Source organism: Sander lucioperca, chromosome 6 (assembly GCF_008315115.2).
Source record: "Sander lucioperca isolate FBNREF2018 chromosome 6, SLUC_FBN_1.2, whole genome shotgun sequence".
Classification (NCBI taxonomy): domain Eukaryota; kingdom Metazoa; phylum Chordata; class Actinopteri; order Perciformes; family Percidae; genus Sander; species Sander lucioperca.
The window spans coordinates 33,201,715-33,220,142 of NC_050178.1; the positions used below are offsets into that span (position 1 = coordinate 33,201,715).

The window sequence follows — 18,428 nt, forward strand, 5'->3', positions numbered from 1 at the left end:
TAGTATTTATTACATGTTTTGGTTTATTTTGTGTCCCCTATTTATTTTTCCTGTGTCACGGTCTGTCTTTTACTTATATGGTAATGTATTTTGTATTCACTGTAAGCTATATTGCAAAAGCAATACACTTTTTGTGGAAGAAACTGAGGTTATGATTAATGGGTTAATATTCCTTTTGTGCAAAATCTTCATGGGAATTTATTCGTCCTTATTGAGAACCTTAAACAAGTCATATTTTCAGTATGTTTTGATAAATTGCAGCTACAGTACAAAGTGACTCAAAATGATTGTATAATTAACCTGGTAGCATCATCATTATCTTGTCCTTGGTACAGAGACAGGTTGTGCTTTTTATCTGCAATCCTTTGAAAATAATTGACCACTTCAAAACTAATCAACTATCAAATGTCCATGCCACTCTGAATAACACTGGAGAATAAATATACTGGGATATGGGGAAAGTCACTTCTCATACAACATGCTCTTATAAACATTTACCTAATAAAGAATAGATGAGGTGACACCTCATGGTATGAAAAGCCTGATTAATGTTTGTAACGTAATAAACTGTAAACTATATACCTGTAGTTTCTCCTTCATCATAACCGATGCATTAGCAGATATGGGGATAATTCCCCAATATAAAAACAAATTCCAGAAGGGAAAAGGTGCCTAAAAATATCACTGCATTAGGCCACACCAATGACTAACGAGCAAGGCTTAGGTCAAAGTTCACATGTCCTGATACGATTAGAGAAACAACCACAGACAGGCACAAGTTTTAACCACAACATGACCTTTTTGAACCAACCTGCTGTCAAATTAGACGTAAAACAGTCAATGCCTCAGTGTGGGATTAAAAGGCTTTCACCAACGAGTCCTGGACAGTTTGAGCCTCTCTTTAAGGAAAATCATCCAAAAATAATTAATCATTAATAAATCACAGAAAAACAAACTGAAAAAAAATGCTGCTCCAATAGTCACTAGGAGAATACAGCATAAAATTCAACACCCATTTCCTGGTGCCTCGGCTCCTGTTTGTACCAAAAAACAGGAGGAAGAGAGTTCCCACTGGACTCTTGAGTGACTGCTGCATGCTGTCAATCCTCAGTGAAAAGCAAAGAGGAGGGCCTCAGATCAGTGTGTGGTGGTGTGTGTGTCCAGGCGGTGTGTAGGGAGGTGGTGCTGGGTTGGGTTTGATCCCCCGGCTCTTCATGTAAGAGATGAACTGGTCGGGGATCTCTGCTAGCACATCTTTAGCGAGCCGAGCCATGCTTAACACATGGTTGCCTGTCCGGTCCATATAATCTCTGAAGGGAACAAACTGAGTAAGAAGAGAAGAAAGTGTCAAAACATATGGTTTCCTCTGTCGAGCATAATTCCATCTAGGGATTTTGTTGAAGTGATTCATGAAAAGCTCTAAATACTTTTTTGACAATGTACTCAAGGAGGTTTTGTGAGCAGGGTGATATGCTGAATGGAGAAATCCAGAGGGCTCATGTTTAAGCCCCTATGTTAGTCAACAGTTGCCAGATCCTGCAAGCTTTAGTATGCTGAGCCGTCACTAATCCTGCACTCACGTGTGAAAAGAAAAGAGATGTTTTTCTTCTGGGGTTTGACAAAATGACGTGGGATTTTTCTGTCTTTTGTATTATTTGTCATGGCACATCAAGGTTTCCCCAGGAAACTGTTAAGCAGAGGTGGTAAGCCACCCGAACCACGACATCTCGCTTTAAAACTTTGGGAAACCCTGCACATCGTCCGTTGCCCACTAGTCAGATACTTAACTCTTTAGTTTTGACACTACAGGAACAGAAAGATGACGAGTCTGAAGTCTAAAGTTCCGTGAATAAGATGCATATGGTTTTCTATAGTGACACATAATGGGAAACTTTTTAGCGTGCTTGTCTCCATGGGAATTCACAGGAAGCACACACAGATGTCCTAATCTGTTAGAGTTGTCAGTGCCAACAGATGGTGTTTTGTCAGAAATACTTTAATGTACCAGCGCAACTGAGGCAACAGCATGAATTTAAAATGCAGATGTAAAAATATGACCCATATACTGTCAATCTCAACAAACATCGTTGCCTATAAATAATATCTGTAAATTGGAGTTATTCCTGAAATTGTGTGAACTTGTTTTTCCAGTGCCTGGTCACCTGAACAATGTCTCTCTCTGCCAGTTTCCCCCGGGACGAGATTCTGATGTCATCACCATCCAGCTCCACCATAGCTGAAAGATCACACACACACACACACACACACACACACACACACACACACACACACACACACGGTTGGTACACTACTGATGCACAGGTTTAGTTATCATACATCATATTAATACCACATATTTTTGCTTTAGCGTTGGTAAAGGATAGAGGACGTTGAGCTGTAATCTGACTTTGTTGCATGTCTAATTAACAAATAAGTCCTTTTATTATAGTCTCTGTGCAATTCAGGATCACCTAAGTACTGCAAACACAGCAATTAACCTCAGCCATGTCTTCTACAGTTATGCATGCATCCACCCACACATTCCCTTCTCTACTGACTCAAATGAGTTTGTACAGTAATTTTCTCTCTGGTGTTTCTTTCTGAACTGGTGCCCGAGAGGTTAGCGCTGGCTGTAACACTAATAGCCTGTGAGTTGTATGAATTAAAAAGTCAATTATTGGCCCATGTTTAAATCTGTTTAACTGACTTGATTTATGTAGGCTAGATAAAATAAAAAAATGTCAGAATATGAGGTTTTCTTTACTATGATACATTGTATGTGTCTGCCATAACAACATTACCAGAATATATAATCATTACGTTAATGCAGCAGTCAAACACATTAAAGTCACTATACCGTCAAACTCGGCCTGACCCACTCCAACTATGATGATGGACATGGGAAGCTTGGCACCCTGCAGAGGAGTGAAAAAACATTTTTTTCTTAACAAACATGTACACATTTCAAAAGAGAGGAGAGACGCTTGTCCACTTTACCACTGACCTAAAGCGTGCATTACTGTATATCAGACATTATAGCTGTTAACAATGCTCACCCACAATGGTTACAACCACACTAATATTCTGTGTCACCCTTTAACTATAGGAATAACCTTAAAGTAAGACAAGGCCTCCAGAGAGAGAAAAAAGGCAAGTTAGTGTCAGGAAGTCCGAGAAAGACAGCAAAACTGGGAGATGTTTCAACAGAAACTTGTTTTTGTCTCTGCTGAATCCAATTTCTTGTCGTATGAATGCTCCCCGGCTCTTATCTTTGGATGACACGCACTGTATTTGCCCACTGAATGCTGGTTATCAGGCTTGGGAGTGGAGATTAAACTTGCTGACAACAATAGCAGCGTCCCCTGAGATAATGGGACAACAGGTCAGTAGTATCAGTACTGAAGCTGTTTTCATAGCTTAAAAAAAACAGTCAAATTCATCCACAGAATTCCCAGCTTGGATTGCTTGTAAATGCTGACCTGCAAAAAGAGCTGTGTTTTGATATTAAACACTCTTAAGAAGCTGGTTAAGGCTGAACGGTGACATTTGTTCACAGGGAGGAAAACAAGTGTTAGCAGACACCTTGATAAGGTCTTACGTAGTCTTGCATTGCCAGACCTCCACAGCGCTGTGTCGGTATGCAGTATGGTCTGGCTACACAGTCTATCTATTCTGAGATAGGGGGGAAAAAAATGCTCTGGCTAGTTTGTATTTCTTTAAACCAGTCACAACCGTCCTGGGCCGCGCTAAGCCCCGATAGCGGATATAGCGAGAGGGGAGGAACATCAGGCGCCGGATGTCAGGATTTAGCTCAGCAATGTACAGTACATGCGTTGAGACAGACTAGGTCTTACATGGCAGGCAGGTGTGGCATGGTGGCATTTGTGAGCTGGGAGAGGAGGGAGAGGGAGGAGGTGCCAACTTCAATCAATAAAGCGACCATCCTCAGTCATCCGCCCAGCCACTCCCAAGCCACACCTCAGGTCAGATAGAATAACTGCTGTTAGTCTTTATTCTGTGGAGGTTTACCGTCTCCAAACAAAGGCACAATCTAGATTGAAAATCAGTCAACCGCAAAATATATACCAACATTTCCGAAAAACACATACAGTAGGGCTGGGAAATGAACCATGTTGACCATCTTAGTTTTATCATGTTAGCATGCTAACATTTGCTAATTAGCACTAAACATAAAATATAGCCAAGACTAAAGGGAATGTCATTATTTTTTGCAAGTATTAGATAATAAAACGATTGGACAAACTGAAATTCAGAGGGTCACCAAAGTTAATGCAATGCACTCTGAGAGGGACAAAAATACCACATTTCATTGAAATCCATCCAATATTTGTAGACATTTTACACAAAAGTGGCGCTGGAGGAAAAGGCAGGAGATCACCAAAGTCTAGGGTACATCATCTTGGAACCATGAATTTCTAATCTCTGGTGCCAATACATCTAGCAGCTGTTGATGTCTCAACATATTTTAATGAGCCCAAGTAACCCATATGCTTACACACTGTATGTTGTGGTCATTTTTTCCCCTTCAAGCAACCAAAACAGTGTCTTTCAGTCTCTTAGAAAGATCTTTTATGAATAGAATATAAAGGTTTTGATCATCTGACTTTTATTCAATGCAACTAAAGTGATTTTCTTTACGTTCTGCTTGAGTCACAGTGACTGCATTGCACTCTAAAAGGCCATATTGGTGTCTGTTGTAACTTCCAGAAAGATGGCAACACAAATGCTTAATACAAAAGTTAAATTATGTGTAATGAGTTTTTTCTGCAGTCACATATTTTGACAAAGCAGTTATAACAAGTCCAGTTTTATCTCTGGCACAAGACAAATGTACGTGGGTAAGAGCAGTTTCTCTCGACGCCGTCTCAGCTGCAGCACATCAGCGCAATTATCAGTGTTCAACACAACTCCTGTCAGTGCCTGTCCTCCCACGCACACACAAACACTCATACTTGCAGATATATGCGCACACATCAAATGCCACCAAAAATAACCTGGCAATCCACCATGCCCTACTTTTGCCATTCTCCTGTCACTTTGACTGCCAGTGGAGATCCAGTTTTATGAGACAACAAAACAGCATCAATCAACACTCATTACTTCAACATCTCACTCTGCATGTGCTGCTTGAATCCAAATGTCATGCATGTGCATGCTTTGATGGGTGTGTGTTCTTGCATAATTTATGTGGACATGCATACATGACCAGGTTTATGGATATATGTGTGGAGAGGTGCAGTCAGCACAGGGGGTCTCCGGAGTCACTGCACCATCCCCCATTGGCATTAGTATAGGTTCAGTTTCTTTACTTACACTGCTTCAATTATTTTACTTTAATAACTTTAATCTTGAATAAGTTTAATTACATTTGTGCACTTAGAGAGCACATACCTCTGCCAAGACAGCACCGTTTTATTTTAAATTTGATATTATTATAACAGAAAATGTTAGATATCCTGCTAATTAACAGGACAAAAACAACAATCTTGTTGGAGGCTACAACCTTCATTAAACCGTAATTGCCAATTAAGGCGCTGTAGTCAAACATGTCCAGGGGGTGTGTGTGTCTGTGTGTTTTAAAAGTAACTTTTACAGCGTTCTCGTTTTTAAAACAAGTCTGCTAGGAACATTAAGAGACAGTCGAACATTACGTTAGCTTAATTAGCTAGCTGACTACAACTTATAAAATCTGCTTTTGTCCACCATTATCACTGTAAACTGCATATTTGCTCTGCGAGAATGGAAAGCTTGATGGACGTAGCAACATTAACGGAGTAGGCAGGGCTTAGCAATTATTGTACGATATGCTTAAGTTTACGACCTTTAGGAAAGTGAAAATGTTGAATCATGACAGGATGATGAAATAGGTGAGAACTATTACCACTGGAATTTGGATCCTGTCAGAATCCTTTTGGAGCAAACTTAGTAGTTTATACAGAGCAATGGGCTGTGTAGCCCCTAGTCATGGAGAGGTGTGTACAGTACTTGTTTTTTTTCTTGGTTTCGGATCACCAGGTATCCAGTTACCACCTACAGAAAAAGTCCTGCATGCAATAAAAAGTGAATGGAGTTAAAATGGTTGTGAAGTACTTTTAGTGGGCCCCGGCACTGATAAAGAGAAGAAGCACAAAACACTGACTGCTGACTTTAAATGATTTCTTTTCACATCAGAGAATTTTGTTATAGACAGAATGTGGTGACAGGAGTAAGTAGCGAGCAGATGAAAAGATTTAAATCTTTGAGATGGAGAGAGAAAACACAAGTCTTTGGATTTGTGAGTGAGGGCTCCACAGAGAGAGGAGGCAGCAGAGGGACCCGAGCTAAGAGCAGAGGAGGGGATGCTAAGTGATTGACTGGATGGATTTCTGTGGTATAACAGATTCTGTTGTGCCCGATAAACCTCTTCTTGTTCCACCACATGGGTCTATATTACCCCTATTCTCTACCGGGCACGTTTGCGCTGCGTTCTGAAGGCGCCGCTAAAGATGCGCGGCAGATTTATTTTCATGCGAGCCGCGGGGCGTTCAAACAGCCAGGCATGAAGTGAAACAGCGAGAGCATCCAGTCAATTTACCAAAAGACACCCCCAAATATTGTATACGTCTCCTCTACAACACCATGGACAACAAGAGATTCATCTTGGAGGTGGAAAAAGATAATACAACACCACACATCCCTTTTTATAAGGACAACACCAGAAAAGAATAGGCATGGAGTTTAATTGCAGGAATGCTTAGAGTGGAAGGTAGATACTAGTCTAAATTGCCGTCTGACGGCAATTTAAACTACGTTTAAATGTACGTTAGCTTGGGTGGACGCTACCGCACTACTTGATCAACAAGTTATTTGATTCAGAACACGTAATGCTACTGCCCAACACTGCTTGCAATACAAGTTGGATTTAGTGCTGTGACGCTGTCGGCACAGGTTGCTAATGTCAGCTACTTTTTAATTTGCCACAAGGTGACATAGTGACAAACAAAACAAAAAATTCAAACCAGTTTAGCCTCATACACTGGACCGGACCGGTGAAATCGGCCCAACTCTAGTCTATCTAATAAAGCTAGACCCTTCTGTATGTTTGTCTAAATGTGAGATTGTCTCTGTAGGCCACTCGCTCCGTTTCTGATGGTTGATTAACGCAGATATTTGCTCATTGGCTCGCTTAATGGTCCAGTGAATCTGCCACGTTCTCTGTCATGTAAACATAGTAGTACAATGTCTTCCTTTGATGAAGAAGTAGCCTAAGTGATTTGGGGTCCTTCTGTAAGTAATTTTGGGTTACAATTTGGTTTTGGAGAATTCTACAACCAGCAATACCACAGGCCTAGCAATCACCCCGCACCAAACAGGTACATTTTCAATGTGCACTGTACTAGAAAACATGGGGGACAAGTGATACATGTCCACACATTGACCAAAATGCACACAAACACATGCAGGCACAAATGTAAACCCACTCCAGATGTACTCAACATACAGAGAGTAGTGCGTATTCAGGCTTCATCTCACTTCATACTGCTTTTTCTTGAAGGCACCTTCCAGCATGAATAAATATGAGAAAAGACTTAATATAACCTCAGCAGTGTGTCCTCCTCCTCGCCCAGGATCCGTGGAGAGTTAAAGGGAAAGCAGTTGAAGCGTCAGTAGACAGAGTGGAGGCAGTGAGATAGAGCAGCAGGCAAGATCTTAAAAGGAAGGTGTGGCTGTTCTAATGTTTTGACTAACAGTCGCAAATTCCCTTTAAATCCAGTCTGCTGGGTGTTCTGTGCCTGCGGTGGGCTGAGGAGGAGGAAGGGGGGAGAAAAGAGGAAGAGGAAAGAAGCCAGCCAACTACTATTTAAAGCTGGGAGAAAAAGGTTTTGGGGAAAGCTTAGAGGAATAAAGCACAATGTTGTGTTTTTTTTTTAATTTACAGAAGCAGGTACATCTTTTTCAGTGCTGTATTTCCTTTAGGACAGTAGAGGATTAATTCCAAGCAAGAACAAAAACATAACCTGGGTGTTGGGCTACTTTGGTATAGTTGTCAGGTTAATCATTAGTTTATATATTGATCTTGCAATTACAGAAAATAATTGTCAGTTATGTGAATCCATTATGACAATTAGGGCTGCACTAAATATTGTTTTTTTATCGTTGGATATCAACTGGCGCAATATACACAAGGCTGCGACATATCGCAAAAGACACTGAGTACACTTTAATATCTGTTTATTTATCGCAAGTAATATCGTTATTGCGATAGTCTATCACATATTCTTGCTGGGCTAATGCCCTAATATGTTGATTTAAAGGAATAGTTGGACATTTTGCGAAATACACATTTGCTTTCTTGCAGATAATTGCATGAACAGATACCACTCATGTCTGTACAGTAAATATGACGCCACAGACAGCAGTGGGTTAAGTTAGCTTAGGAAGCAGCTAGCCTGTCTCTGTCCGAAGATCAGTAATTAACATGTTTCATCTCATTTAATCCGTACAACAACTGAAGGGTAAAAACAACAAGTTATGTTTTATGGTAGGGATTATGGTTAGACTCTTATAAGATAGATCTCTTGGCTGGTAGCAGTAACTTTCTAAAATAGTTTTTATTTTTTTTACATCCATCTATCACAAAATACAATTCCAGTGAAATGTAACAATGGTGTTGTCGTCACCATGATGTTGCCAGGCAACCGGCAGAGATTTTGACAGAGCCAAGCTAGCTGTTTCCGCCTGTTTCAGTGTTTATGCAAGGCTGTTGGCTGTTGCTTCATATTTATCCTACAGATATGAGCGTGGTATCAATTTTCTCATCTAACTCTTGGCAAATGAGCGTATTTCCCAAAAGGTAAAATCATTTTCCACTTCAGGTCCTTACCCCCCCCACCCCAACACACACACACACACACGCACACACACACACACACACACACACACACACACACACACCACCTTTCCGATTCTTACATTAACAATGGCCTCTTTGGTCTGGGCCATGTCGGAAATGACGCCGTCTGTGATGATGAGGAGCACAAAGTACTGAGAGCCGTCCTGCACTGCAGCTGAATACCTACACACACACACACACACACACACACACACACACACACACACACACACACACACACACACACACATACACACACATACACACACACACACACACACACACACACACACACACACACACACACAGATACAGACAGTAATGAGCTGTATGATCTCATTAATACAATAACAATATAACTTAAGAATGTATTGATGGATTAAAATTGGATCTAAACATTGATGTAGAAAATAAATCCATGACAGTCGTTTTATCACGTACTCCCACCACAGTCAAATTCAATAAAAAATGTTCTTTTGTTTTTGCTGCATTCAATGATGCATTCAATCAGCCCAAACAATCAAGTTTAACACAAAGCTGGTTTACTCACAGATTAACACCTTTGTTAAAAATCTCTTCCTACTTGTTCACCTATTCAAATGCTAAATACCAACACTGGTTCTGTTTTCTCAAAGCTATGGCTCCCTGCCGCAGTTTAAAAAGTGTTTTTGTCAGAGTGACATTTTTAATTACGGAAGGGCTTTGGGGGTAATCAGATGGGGAATTGTCCGGATATGGCTCAACAAATGAAATGGCGAGGAATTGGTGAGAGGTGGAAGTTGGTATTGGGGGCACAAGAATCCACTCGGATCATGTCACAGTTTGCATAGTTTTTTGTTTTATGATATGTGATATGTCAGTATATCTGTTCCATCAGCTAAATCTCTCTTTTGATAGCTGTCAGTCAATCTAAATTCACATTCATACATGTTACATCCTGTCTGTGGTGTCTGGCAAGACACATGTTATCAGTCTACTGGGTCAGAAAAGCAGTGGCACAGGAAATGAAAGCTACCTGAGGCCAGCTGCACTCAAAAATGTTGATGTGTTATTTTGGATAACTGCAATCTTACAGAAGATCATAATCTTGATGATCTGTGTGCTAACATTGTGGCACAAAAAATTTCTTTCAATTCTTCTGAATTGTTGATGATGAACAGATCAATTATATAATTGTCAGTAGGTTTGTTGGAAAAGCATTGGGCAATGTGTCTTGCTCTCTGCAGATACAAAACACTTAAAATATATGTGAGAAATTCTGTTTGCTCTGCAGGTTTCACTGTATTGCCAATATGTTTATAGTATTTGAATGGAAATATGAATAAGTCGAAACCATCACAATATAAAATTCAAACTTGTATTTTGAATTTGCGTGTTCCTGCCTAAGACCAATTTACAGTATATCCATGAAAGTACAAGTGAAAATAGATTATGCAAGTCTCTTACTGTTTCCAATAAACCTGACAAATGGAAGGGAGTGATATAGATGTATGTAGTCTTGTCCTTGTTGCTTTGCCACATTAATAGAATAGCTATTCACCAGCTGCATTGTTCACTCACCTGGCAACATGGTTCACCACAGGAGCGAAGTTAGTTGGCCCGTACAGCTGCACTGTCTTCAGACTCTGGTGGTATGCCTCTAAGATGCCCTCAATACCATTGCAGTATGGATTTTCCAGGTTTCCATTCTTTAAGGAAAGAAAGTACACTGGATTCATTAGATGTCATTTACTTGGTTCTGATGAACCTAGTCATGCACAAAATCCATAAATTAGGATAAACACAATAAATTAGAAGATTCAGTGGAACGATTTTGGACGTTGGAAATTATAAGCATGAAATAGCCTCGATAAAAACTCATTGAACTGATTAATCAAAGGTGAAATAAGGAGAGGTTGACTTCACCAGTGGAAACTCATGCGAAACCCGTCCATCAGGGGGCAGTTTGGCTCCAAAGCCCAAAGCGGGGAACATCTTGTCACTGTCGTAGTCCTGAATGATCTCCCCGACAGCCTTCAGGGCCATAGCGTAAGCGTTCAGCTGGTAGGGGTTCATGTAGTGCAGCGATGTGGACTGGGATGGGTTACCTATCAACCAATCAGTCAATCTTGAGGTCATTGAGCAACAAAGACAGCACTTCTAGAATATAATATGCTGTTTTTGTGCAAAGACTTAACAATTACAACAATTTAGTTTGCTGCAGTTTTTGATCACAATTGGCATGAGCTTTCATGTTCAGTCTCCAGGGATGATGAATCATAACTTAAAATCCAGAAGTTTGTGACACAATCAAGGGCAATCCATTAACAAACAGTGGGAGGAAAGCCATTGTGAGAATTTAATACTTCCATTAATTATTGAGAATTTAGAAAGCTTCTCACTAACTGTGACCTTCTCAAATATCCCCTCTGCAATAACACACCATTAGGAAATTTAGCATTAATAACCCAGCTGGGATATTCTGAGTATGTTTCAGAAAATATTGTTATCATTGCACCCAGTGAGTGTAGCACAGGTGATCTTATCTGTAGTCTAGAGTATAACAACAAATTGTATGTCACCTTAACCAACATCATGGTTGGAAATCTCAAAAGTTTGGACTGTTCGCTAAGCCCCGCCCTCTTAGTTACTGTTGCCACGCCTGTCAAGATTTCTGTTCCTCCATATGCAGTTTATTGACCCTATGAGTTTCAGCAACAAGGAAGTGCATTGACTCTGTAACTTTGCATTGTAACTTTCTATCCACACTAGAAGTTGGAATGTGTTAAGTTATGTATGTAAATTGAATTGACATCTGCTACTTGAGATCACCTTGCGAATACTTTTTTAAGCACATTTCTGTCCTTTTTTATAATATAACGTACAGTGTGCAACACTGGCACAGCGCAGGGTTTAGCTGGTCATGGTACTGTTATAACAGTCATCGTGACTGGTCAGAATGTGTTGGTATTTGGGTTTTTATATATGTTTATAACAATATAATATAACAGAAGATGTGTTAAAGGCAGGGTTGGTAACATTTTCCAATATACACTTTTTAACTTTTTGGTGAAAACACCATCTCAGACTCACTTTTACTCAGTTTTTGAAATAATGCTGGTTGTTACTAATGTAGGTAGTAAGATAGTTAGCTGGACATGCTAACATTTGCAGCTTACGTTAGAGCAGATAAACACACTGTTTAATCCATTCCTTACACTTTTGCTCTTGTGTTTTTGGTAATCACTTCAAATGTCCACACTGTAGAGCTCTTCTTTGCAGATAGATCTTTTGGAGCGTTGTGTTAGGCATTATTAATGTCATAAGAAGTGTAATTAGACTCAAGTGCGGTCCTTTCATGTCAAGCTGAGGGTTTTTTACCCCATTTACTTTTTTTCATTTTTCTTAAAATGCCTGCTATAACCTTTTAGAGTGTATTGACAAAGCATTTAGGTGGAGATATCCAGGAAAGGCTATCACTTATAGTTACAATGTGTGTACAGTATGTGCGCTCGCACTGTCTGCTTGTCTGTTTGTGTGATTGATTCTGAACTCAGACATGCACTATTCTTGCCTACACACACATACACACACACACACACACACACACACTTTGCCGTGAGTATCACTCACCATTAGATGCTGTGAAATCGATGGCCACAGTGAAATTGATCTGCGTCCTAGAAGGAGGATGGAGAGGAGGACATAGGGAAAAGAAATCAGCGACTGAGACCAGCCAGTAATAGCAACAAGCCAGGCCTCATTAAATTCCAGTGCTCTCACACCCAGTCACACACACTAACACACACATTTTTCAGTACGAGAAAACAGAGGATCATCATACACAAAATATGGCAATTATTTCTTATGATATAGCTACAAACCGATCAATATTTACAGTTTTTTTTCGATTGCTAGACGACAGTAGGCACAACTGGAGTAACGTGCAAAACTCTTACTACAGTCTGCACAGCAGCAGTTCATGTGTACCAAACTGTAGTTTGTTTTTCATTGCTTGAACACAGTTTTCAGAATTCTACAGACTTATCCCATGACTTTAACCACAACCTGCACAACACTGTGGATTTACAGCATTTTGTTCAAATGCTAACACACTGCTGTCAAAACTGTTAACCACGCATTCAAAACAGTACGGATTTCAGCCTGGTGCATTTCAAACACTGCTGATTGCAATGCCTTCTTGTTTTAGACTTGTTAGTGAACACATACTGTATATACAGTTTATAGGGGAAGCTCAAAGCCTTTTTTGGAAATAAAGAAACACCAAATAAGAATGAAACAGTTATACATTGTACCGTTTGAGAAATGTGAAAAACACTTCCTTTACTATAGTATAACTGCACACTTCACAGTCATTTGTATTTATAGATAATGTAGGTTCATGGCAAGAGAAGAAATCCAATTTGTTGATAAAAAAACTTGTAAAACTTGTGGACTATTTCGTACCTTTAGTTTGTAACATTTACAGTAATTCCTAAATTACTACAGACTGTGTGTGTGTATGTGTGTGTGTGTGTGTGTGTGTGTGTGTGTGTGTGTGTGTGTGTGTATGTATGTATGCATGTATGTATGTATATACACTCACCTAAAGGATTATTAGGAACACCTGTAAGATTTCTCGTTAATGCAATTATCTAATCAACCAATGACATGGCAGCTGCTTCAATGCGTTTAGGGGTGTTGTCCAGGTCTAGACAATCTCCTGAACTCCAAACTTAATGTCAGAATGGGAATGAAAGGTGATCTAAGCAACTTTGAGCGCGGCATGGTTGTTGGTGCCAGATGGGCTGGTTTGAGTATTTCACAATCTGCTCAGTTACTGGGATTTTCACGCACAACCATTTCTAGGGTTTACAAAGAATGGTCTGAAAAAGGAAAAACATCCAGTATGCGGCAGTCCTCTGGGTGAAAATGCCTGATAGAAGATCAACTTTGACTCAAATAACCCCTCGTTACAACCGAGGTATGCAGCAAAGCATTTGTGAAGCCACAACACGAACAACCTTGAGGCGGATGGGCTACACCAGCAGAAGACCCCACTGGGTACCACTCATCTCCACTAAAAATAGGAAAATGAGGCTACAATTTGCACAAGCTCACCAAAATTGGACAGTTGAAGACTGTAAAAATGTTGCCTGGTCTGATGTCTCGATTTCTGTTAAGACAATCAGATGGTAGAGTCAGTATTTGTCGTAAACAGAATGAGAACATGGATCCGTCATGCCTTGTTACCACAGGGCAGGCTGGTGGTGGTGGTGTAATGGTGTGGGGGATGTTTTCTTGGCACACTTTAGGCCCCTTAGTAGCAATTGGGCATCATTTAAATGCCACAGCCTACCTGAGCATTGTTCTGACCATGTCCATCCTTTTATGACCACCATGTATCCATCCTCTGATGGCTACTTCCAGCAGGATAATGCACCATGTCACAAAGCTCGAATAATTTCAAATTGGTTTCTTGAACATGACAATGAGTTCACTGTGCTAAAATGGCCCCCACAGTCACCAGATCTCAACCCAATAGAACATCTTTGGGATTTGGTGGAACAGGAGCTTCGTGCCCTGGATGTGCATCCCACAAATCTCCATCAACTGCAAGATGCTATCCTATCAATATGGGCCAACATTTCTAGAGAATGCTTCCAGCACCTTGTTGAATCAATGCCACAAAGAATTAAGGCAGTTCTGAAGGCGAAACGGGGTCAAACACGGTATTAGTAGGGTGTTCCTAATAATCCTTTAGGTGATATATATATATATATATATATATATATATATATATATGTCTATATATGTGTGTGTGTGTGTGTGTGTGTATATATGTGTGTATATATATGTGTAGGTTTTCTTTTTTTGTATAGTTCTTTAAAAAATTAAAAGGAAGCTTGTTTCGGGGAGAATAAAATTACTCTGGGCTGAGTTTTCCTAGTAACCTTACCAAAAAGGTTCAGTATCCTGCAAATGTTGGTATAATATGAAAATGGCTGGTGTATTTAAGACAAAAAAGAATAATTTATTGAATTAATCAAATTTGAACATATGTGTCAGTGGCTTGTTGATCTTTACATTGTTAGTTAATTTCCTAACCTGGCCTGGGACACACATTAATACGGTTCGATAAAGTACTTATTGGACTTTAACTTATCATTGCACTTACAATTACAAGCGTAGCTGTCCTCAATTTAGGTCATTGTGTTGTTTCATCTCCGGTTTTTCCTGCAACCACCGTGTGTGTGTTTGTGTGTGTGTGCGTCAGTAGTGGAGGGATTGACAGCTGACAGGATTGAAACCGCAGCAGCTGACTTTAGAGAGTGAAAAAACGTTACATGTTGTTAAAATGTATATAGGTTGGCAGGGCGGTCTGAAATGTTTTGTACGGTCTTTCGCTGTGGTCAAAATTGTGAGTCGCACCAAAGTCACGGTGATTGGTTGAATTTGCGTGAATTGGCGCAATTGCGACATCGCGAAATCCTGGAGGGACTGGAAAATATTGATTAGTGTAAAGTCACTTAAATTGTACATATTGTAAAGATGAAAAGTTTGTATTTTCTGTATTGGTGTTTGATTCTAGTGTTTTGAGTGACAGTGTGTGTTATCTAGATGAGGATTGTTCATAGTGTTTGGCTGCACTGAGCCTGTTTTGAGACGTGTGAAGAGTTGTGGTGCTTGGTATGAGTTTTGCAGGTGATAACTGTTTAAGAGTCTCAATAAAGATAAATGCACACACTACATTCACATATGCACACACAGGATTCATACATGCACACACATGATTCATAAATACACACACAGGATAGACAAATGCGCACAAAATTCACAAATACACACACAAAATTTAAAAAGCGCAGAAGATTCACAAATGCATACAAAATTCAGAAATGCACACAAAATTCATAAATGCAAACAACATTTACAAATGCACACAAGATTCAGAAATGCACAGGACAAGATTCAGAAATGTTTTTCTGATGCACACACAAATATATCTTGATTTACAAACTGCTTGCAGTCTGTGAACTTCACTGCATTTGTGTGTGAATTTTGAGACTGCCCTGACTTGGCTCGACACACAAATGCCTTTTTTTAAACAGGGAATGTTCTGCAACAAATCAGATATCTCCCTTGTTTTAGCTAATCACAACGTGGGGGATTATTTACTTATAAGCCAATCACATGAACGCGTTCACACAGCAATGTGGTGTAAGAGTCATTGGTCAAACTTATAAGTCACGCCCACTGCCAACTCGGAACTTGCAGATGGAGCAACAACCAACAATGGGACATTTTTAACAATTTTCACCATCTTATTCATCATTAAATTCACTTCTGACAACATTTTAGGCGAGAAATCAACTATGTAGAGGTCAAATATGGACCGTTTTACGAAAATTGATGGCTAATTGCAAATTTTGTCCGACTGTGTGTTGGGAGTTCAGCGGCCGGTGCTGCCTGTGTTGCTGCCTCGCCGCCCGGCCTGCTGGGAGGTAGATGGAGCTCCGTCACGGCTGGCAGCCCACGGCACTCCATACCCGCGCAAAGTCACTGTTTTTTGGGTTAATGGACTACCAAACGTCGCTGCCCTGACAGAGCTCCAGGGCCTGCAGCTCCTCTCTTCCTGCTAAATGGCCGCTGTGTGTGAGTGAGAGCGCGGTCAGCAAGCTTGTTACGCCCGCAATCTCTTACCACAGGTTCCAGTTAATCTCATAATGGAAATGTGTGTTGAGTTATTTAAACAAACGATCATGGAAATAAACGCCTCTTGTCCGTGAGTCTCATTGATAGAGCCTGTGGCTGGATGGAGCTCTATCAATGAGAGCTAGCTAGCCTCCTCTTAGACCTCTGAAACGAAACCCCTAATGTTCAGAAAAAAGCATTACATTGAAATCGGACACCATTGTTAGCTTTATAAGACCTTGGGGTAGATGTTCTATGAGTAGCATGACGAAATTCAAACTGTAAATATACGAAAATTATGCCGAAAGTGTAGCAACGATCTTTCCCATAGGATTAAATGGGACACATAGCTAGCCTAGCTAGCAGCTCCTCCTAAGGAGACCCCTAATGTTCACAAGAATGCATTAAATTGAAATCGGACACCATAGTTAACCTTATAAGACCTTGGGGTAGATGTTCTATAAGTGGCGTGACGAAATTCAAACTGTAAATATACGAAAGTTATGCCGGCAGCTGGCAGCTAGCCAGCTCCGGAGCTCCGCGGAGCCCCGAGCCCCGGTCGTCCAATAACCGAGAAACGGTGACTTTCAATGGGTATGGAGTTTGCCGCTTTCTCGTCAGACTGTGTGGAGCTCCTAAAGTTGAGCAAAACATTACGTGAATTACTACGAGAATGGATGACTCCACCCACATTCATATAGCGCTGTGTGAACGCGTTCATGTGATAAGTAAACAATCCCCCATGTGGGGTGCGTTCTTGTGATTGGCTAAAACAAGGGAGATATCTGATTGGTTGCAGAACATTCCCTGTTTAAAAAAAGGCATTTGTGTGTCGAGCCAAGTCAGGGCAGTCTCAAAATTCACACACAAATGCAGTGAAGTTCACAGACTGCAAGCAGTTTGTAAATCAAGATATATTTGTGTGTGCATCAGAAAAACATTTCTGAATCTTGTCCTGTGCATTTCTGAATCTTGTGTGCATTTGTAAATGTTGTTTGCATTTATGAATTTTGTGTGCATTTGTGTATCCTGTGTGTGTATTTATGAATCATGTGTGTGCATGTATGAATCCTGTGTCTGCATATGTGAATGTAGTGTGTGCATTTATCTTTATTGAGACTCTTTTAGCTCCATATTTAGCTCAGGTGACTGTTGGTAATGCAGACTGTAGTTAGAGTTTTGCACATGTGGCTTCAGTTGTGACCACTGTCGTTTAGCAATTGAAAAAAAACTGTAATTGCCATTTGTTTTTTGTTTTCATCTGCGTTAAGACACAAAGTGCAGTTGCTCAGTCGTCAAATAAGATTTAAGTGATTACACTTTTATCTTACTCTCACCTCCATAAAAAAGCGTAGCAGGAGGTGCAGATGAGCCATTGAGACACTGAGCTGGGTAACATGCAATTGATGGAGCACTTAAAAGCAAATCATAATCCAATTTTCCCCTGCTGATAAAGCACTTGCTTCTTCTCACTAATTTACGACAATGAGACGAGGCCTTTGGGGGCCCAAACCACAGCGTCTCATTATCTGTGAGACCCACCAGAGAGGAAGGCGAAAGAATGATAATAAAATGAATGTGTTAAAGATTCACATTAACTTTTCAGTTTGGGGTTGTGGATGGAGAATATGCCACAGCCTGAACCTGCTAACCTTTGTATTAATTAAGCCTAATGGTATGGCATGATTCTTGATAAAATGAAAATCACAATTTCTTTTGTAAAAATCAAAATCCATCCATCTATCTGTACATACAGTAGTACACATGGTTTTTTAGTGCTTGGTGCACTTTAGAAGGCTTGTGTCCGCCTCCCACATGACCGCAACCAATAATTGGACACTCTTTGCAGCAACCCAACCTG

At 40.2% G+C, this 18,428-nt stretch overlaps 1 protein-coding gene across 2 annotated transcripts in view; it reads right to left on the reverse strand.

The window, feature by feature from the left end:
• Positions 1-99: 99 nt before the first annotated feature.
• cpne5b (copine Vb) overlaps positions 100-18,428 on the reverse strand; it is a 137,552-nt gene continuing 119,223 nt past the window's right edge. For both annotated transcript variants that reach the window (XM_036002200.1, XM_031323866.2), the window contains 7 exons: positions 12,506-12,552; positions 10,799-10,980; positions 10,454-10,581; positions 8,974-9,076; positions 2,858-2,915; positions 2,163-2,236; positions 100-1,324 (listed from right to left, as the gene is read on the reverse strand). In XM_036002200.1, coding sequence (XP_035858093.1) covers positions 1,133-1,324; positions 2,163-2,236; positions 2,858-2,915; positions 8,974-9,076; positions 10,454-10,581; positions 10,799-10,980; positions 12,506-12,552 — 784 coding nt within the window. In that variant the 3' untranslated portion in view covers positions 100-1,132. The remainder of the gene's footprint in view (positions 1,325-2,162; positions 2,237-2,857; positions 2,916-8,973; positions 9,077-10,453; positions 10,582-10,798; positions 10,981-12,505; positions 12,553-18,428) is intronic.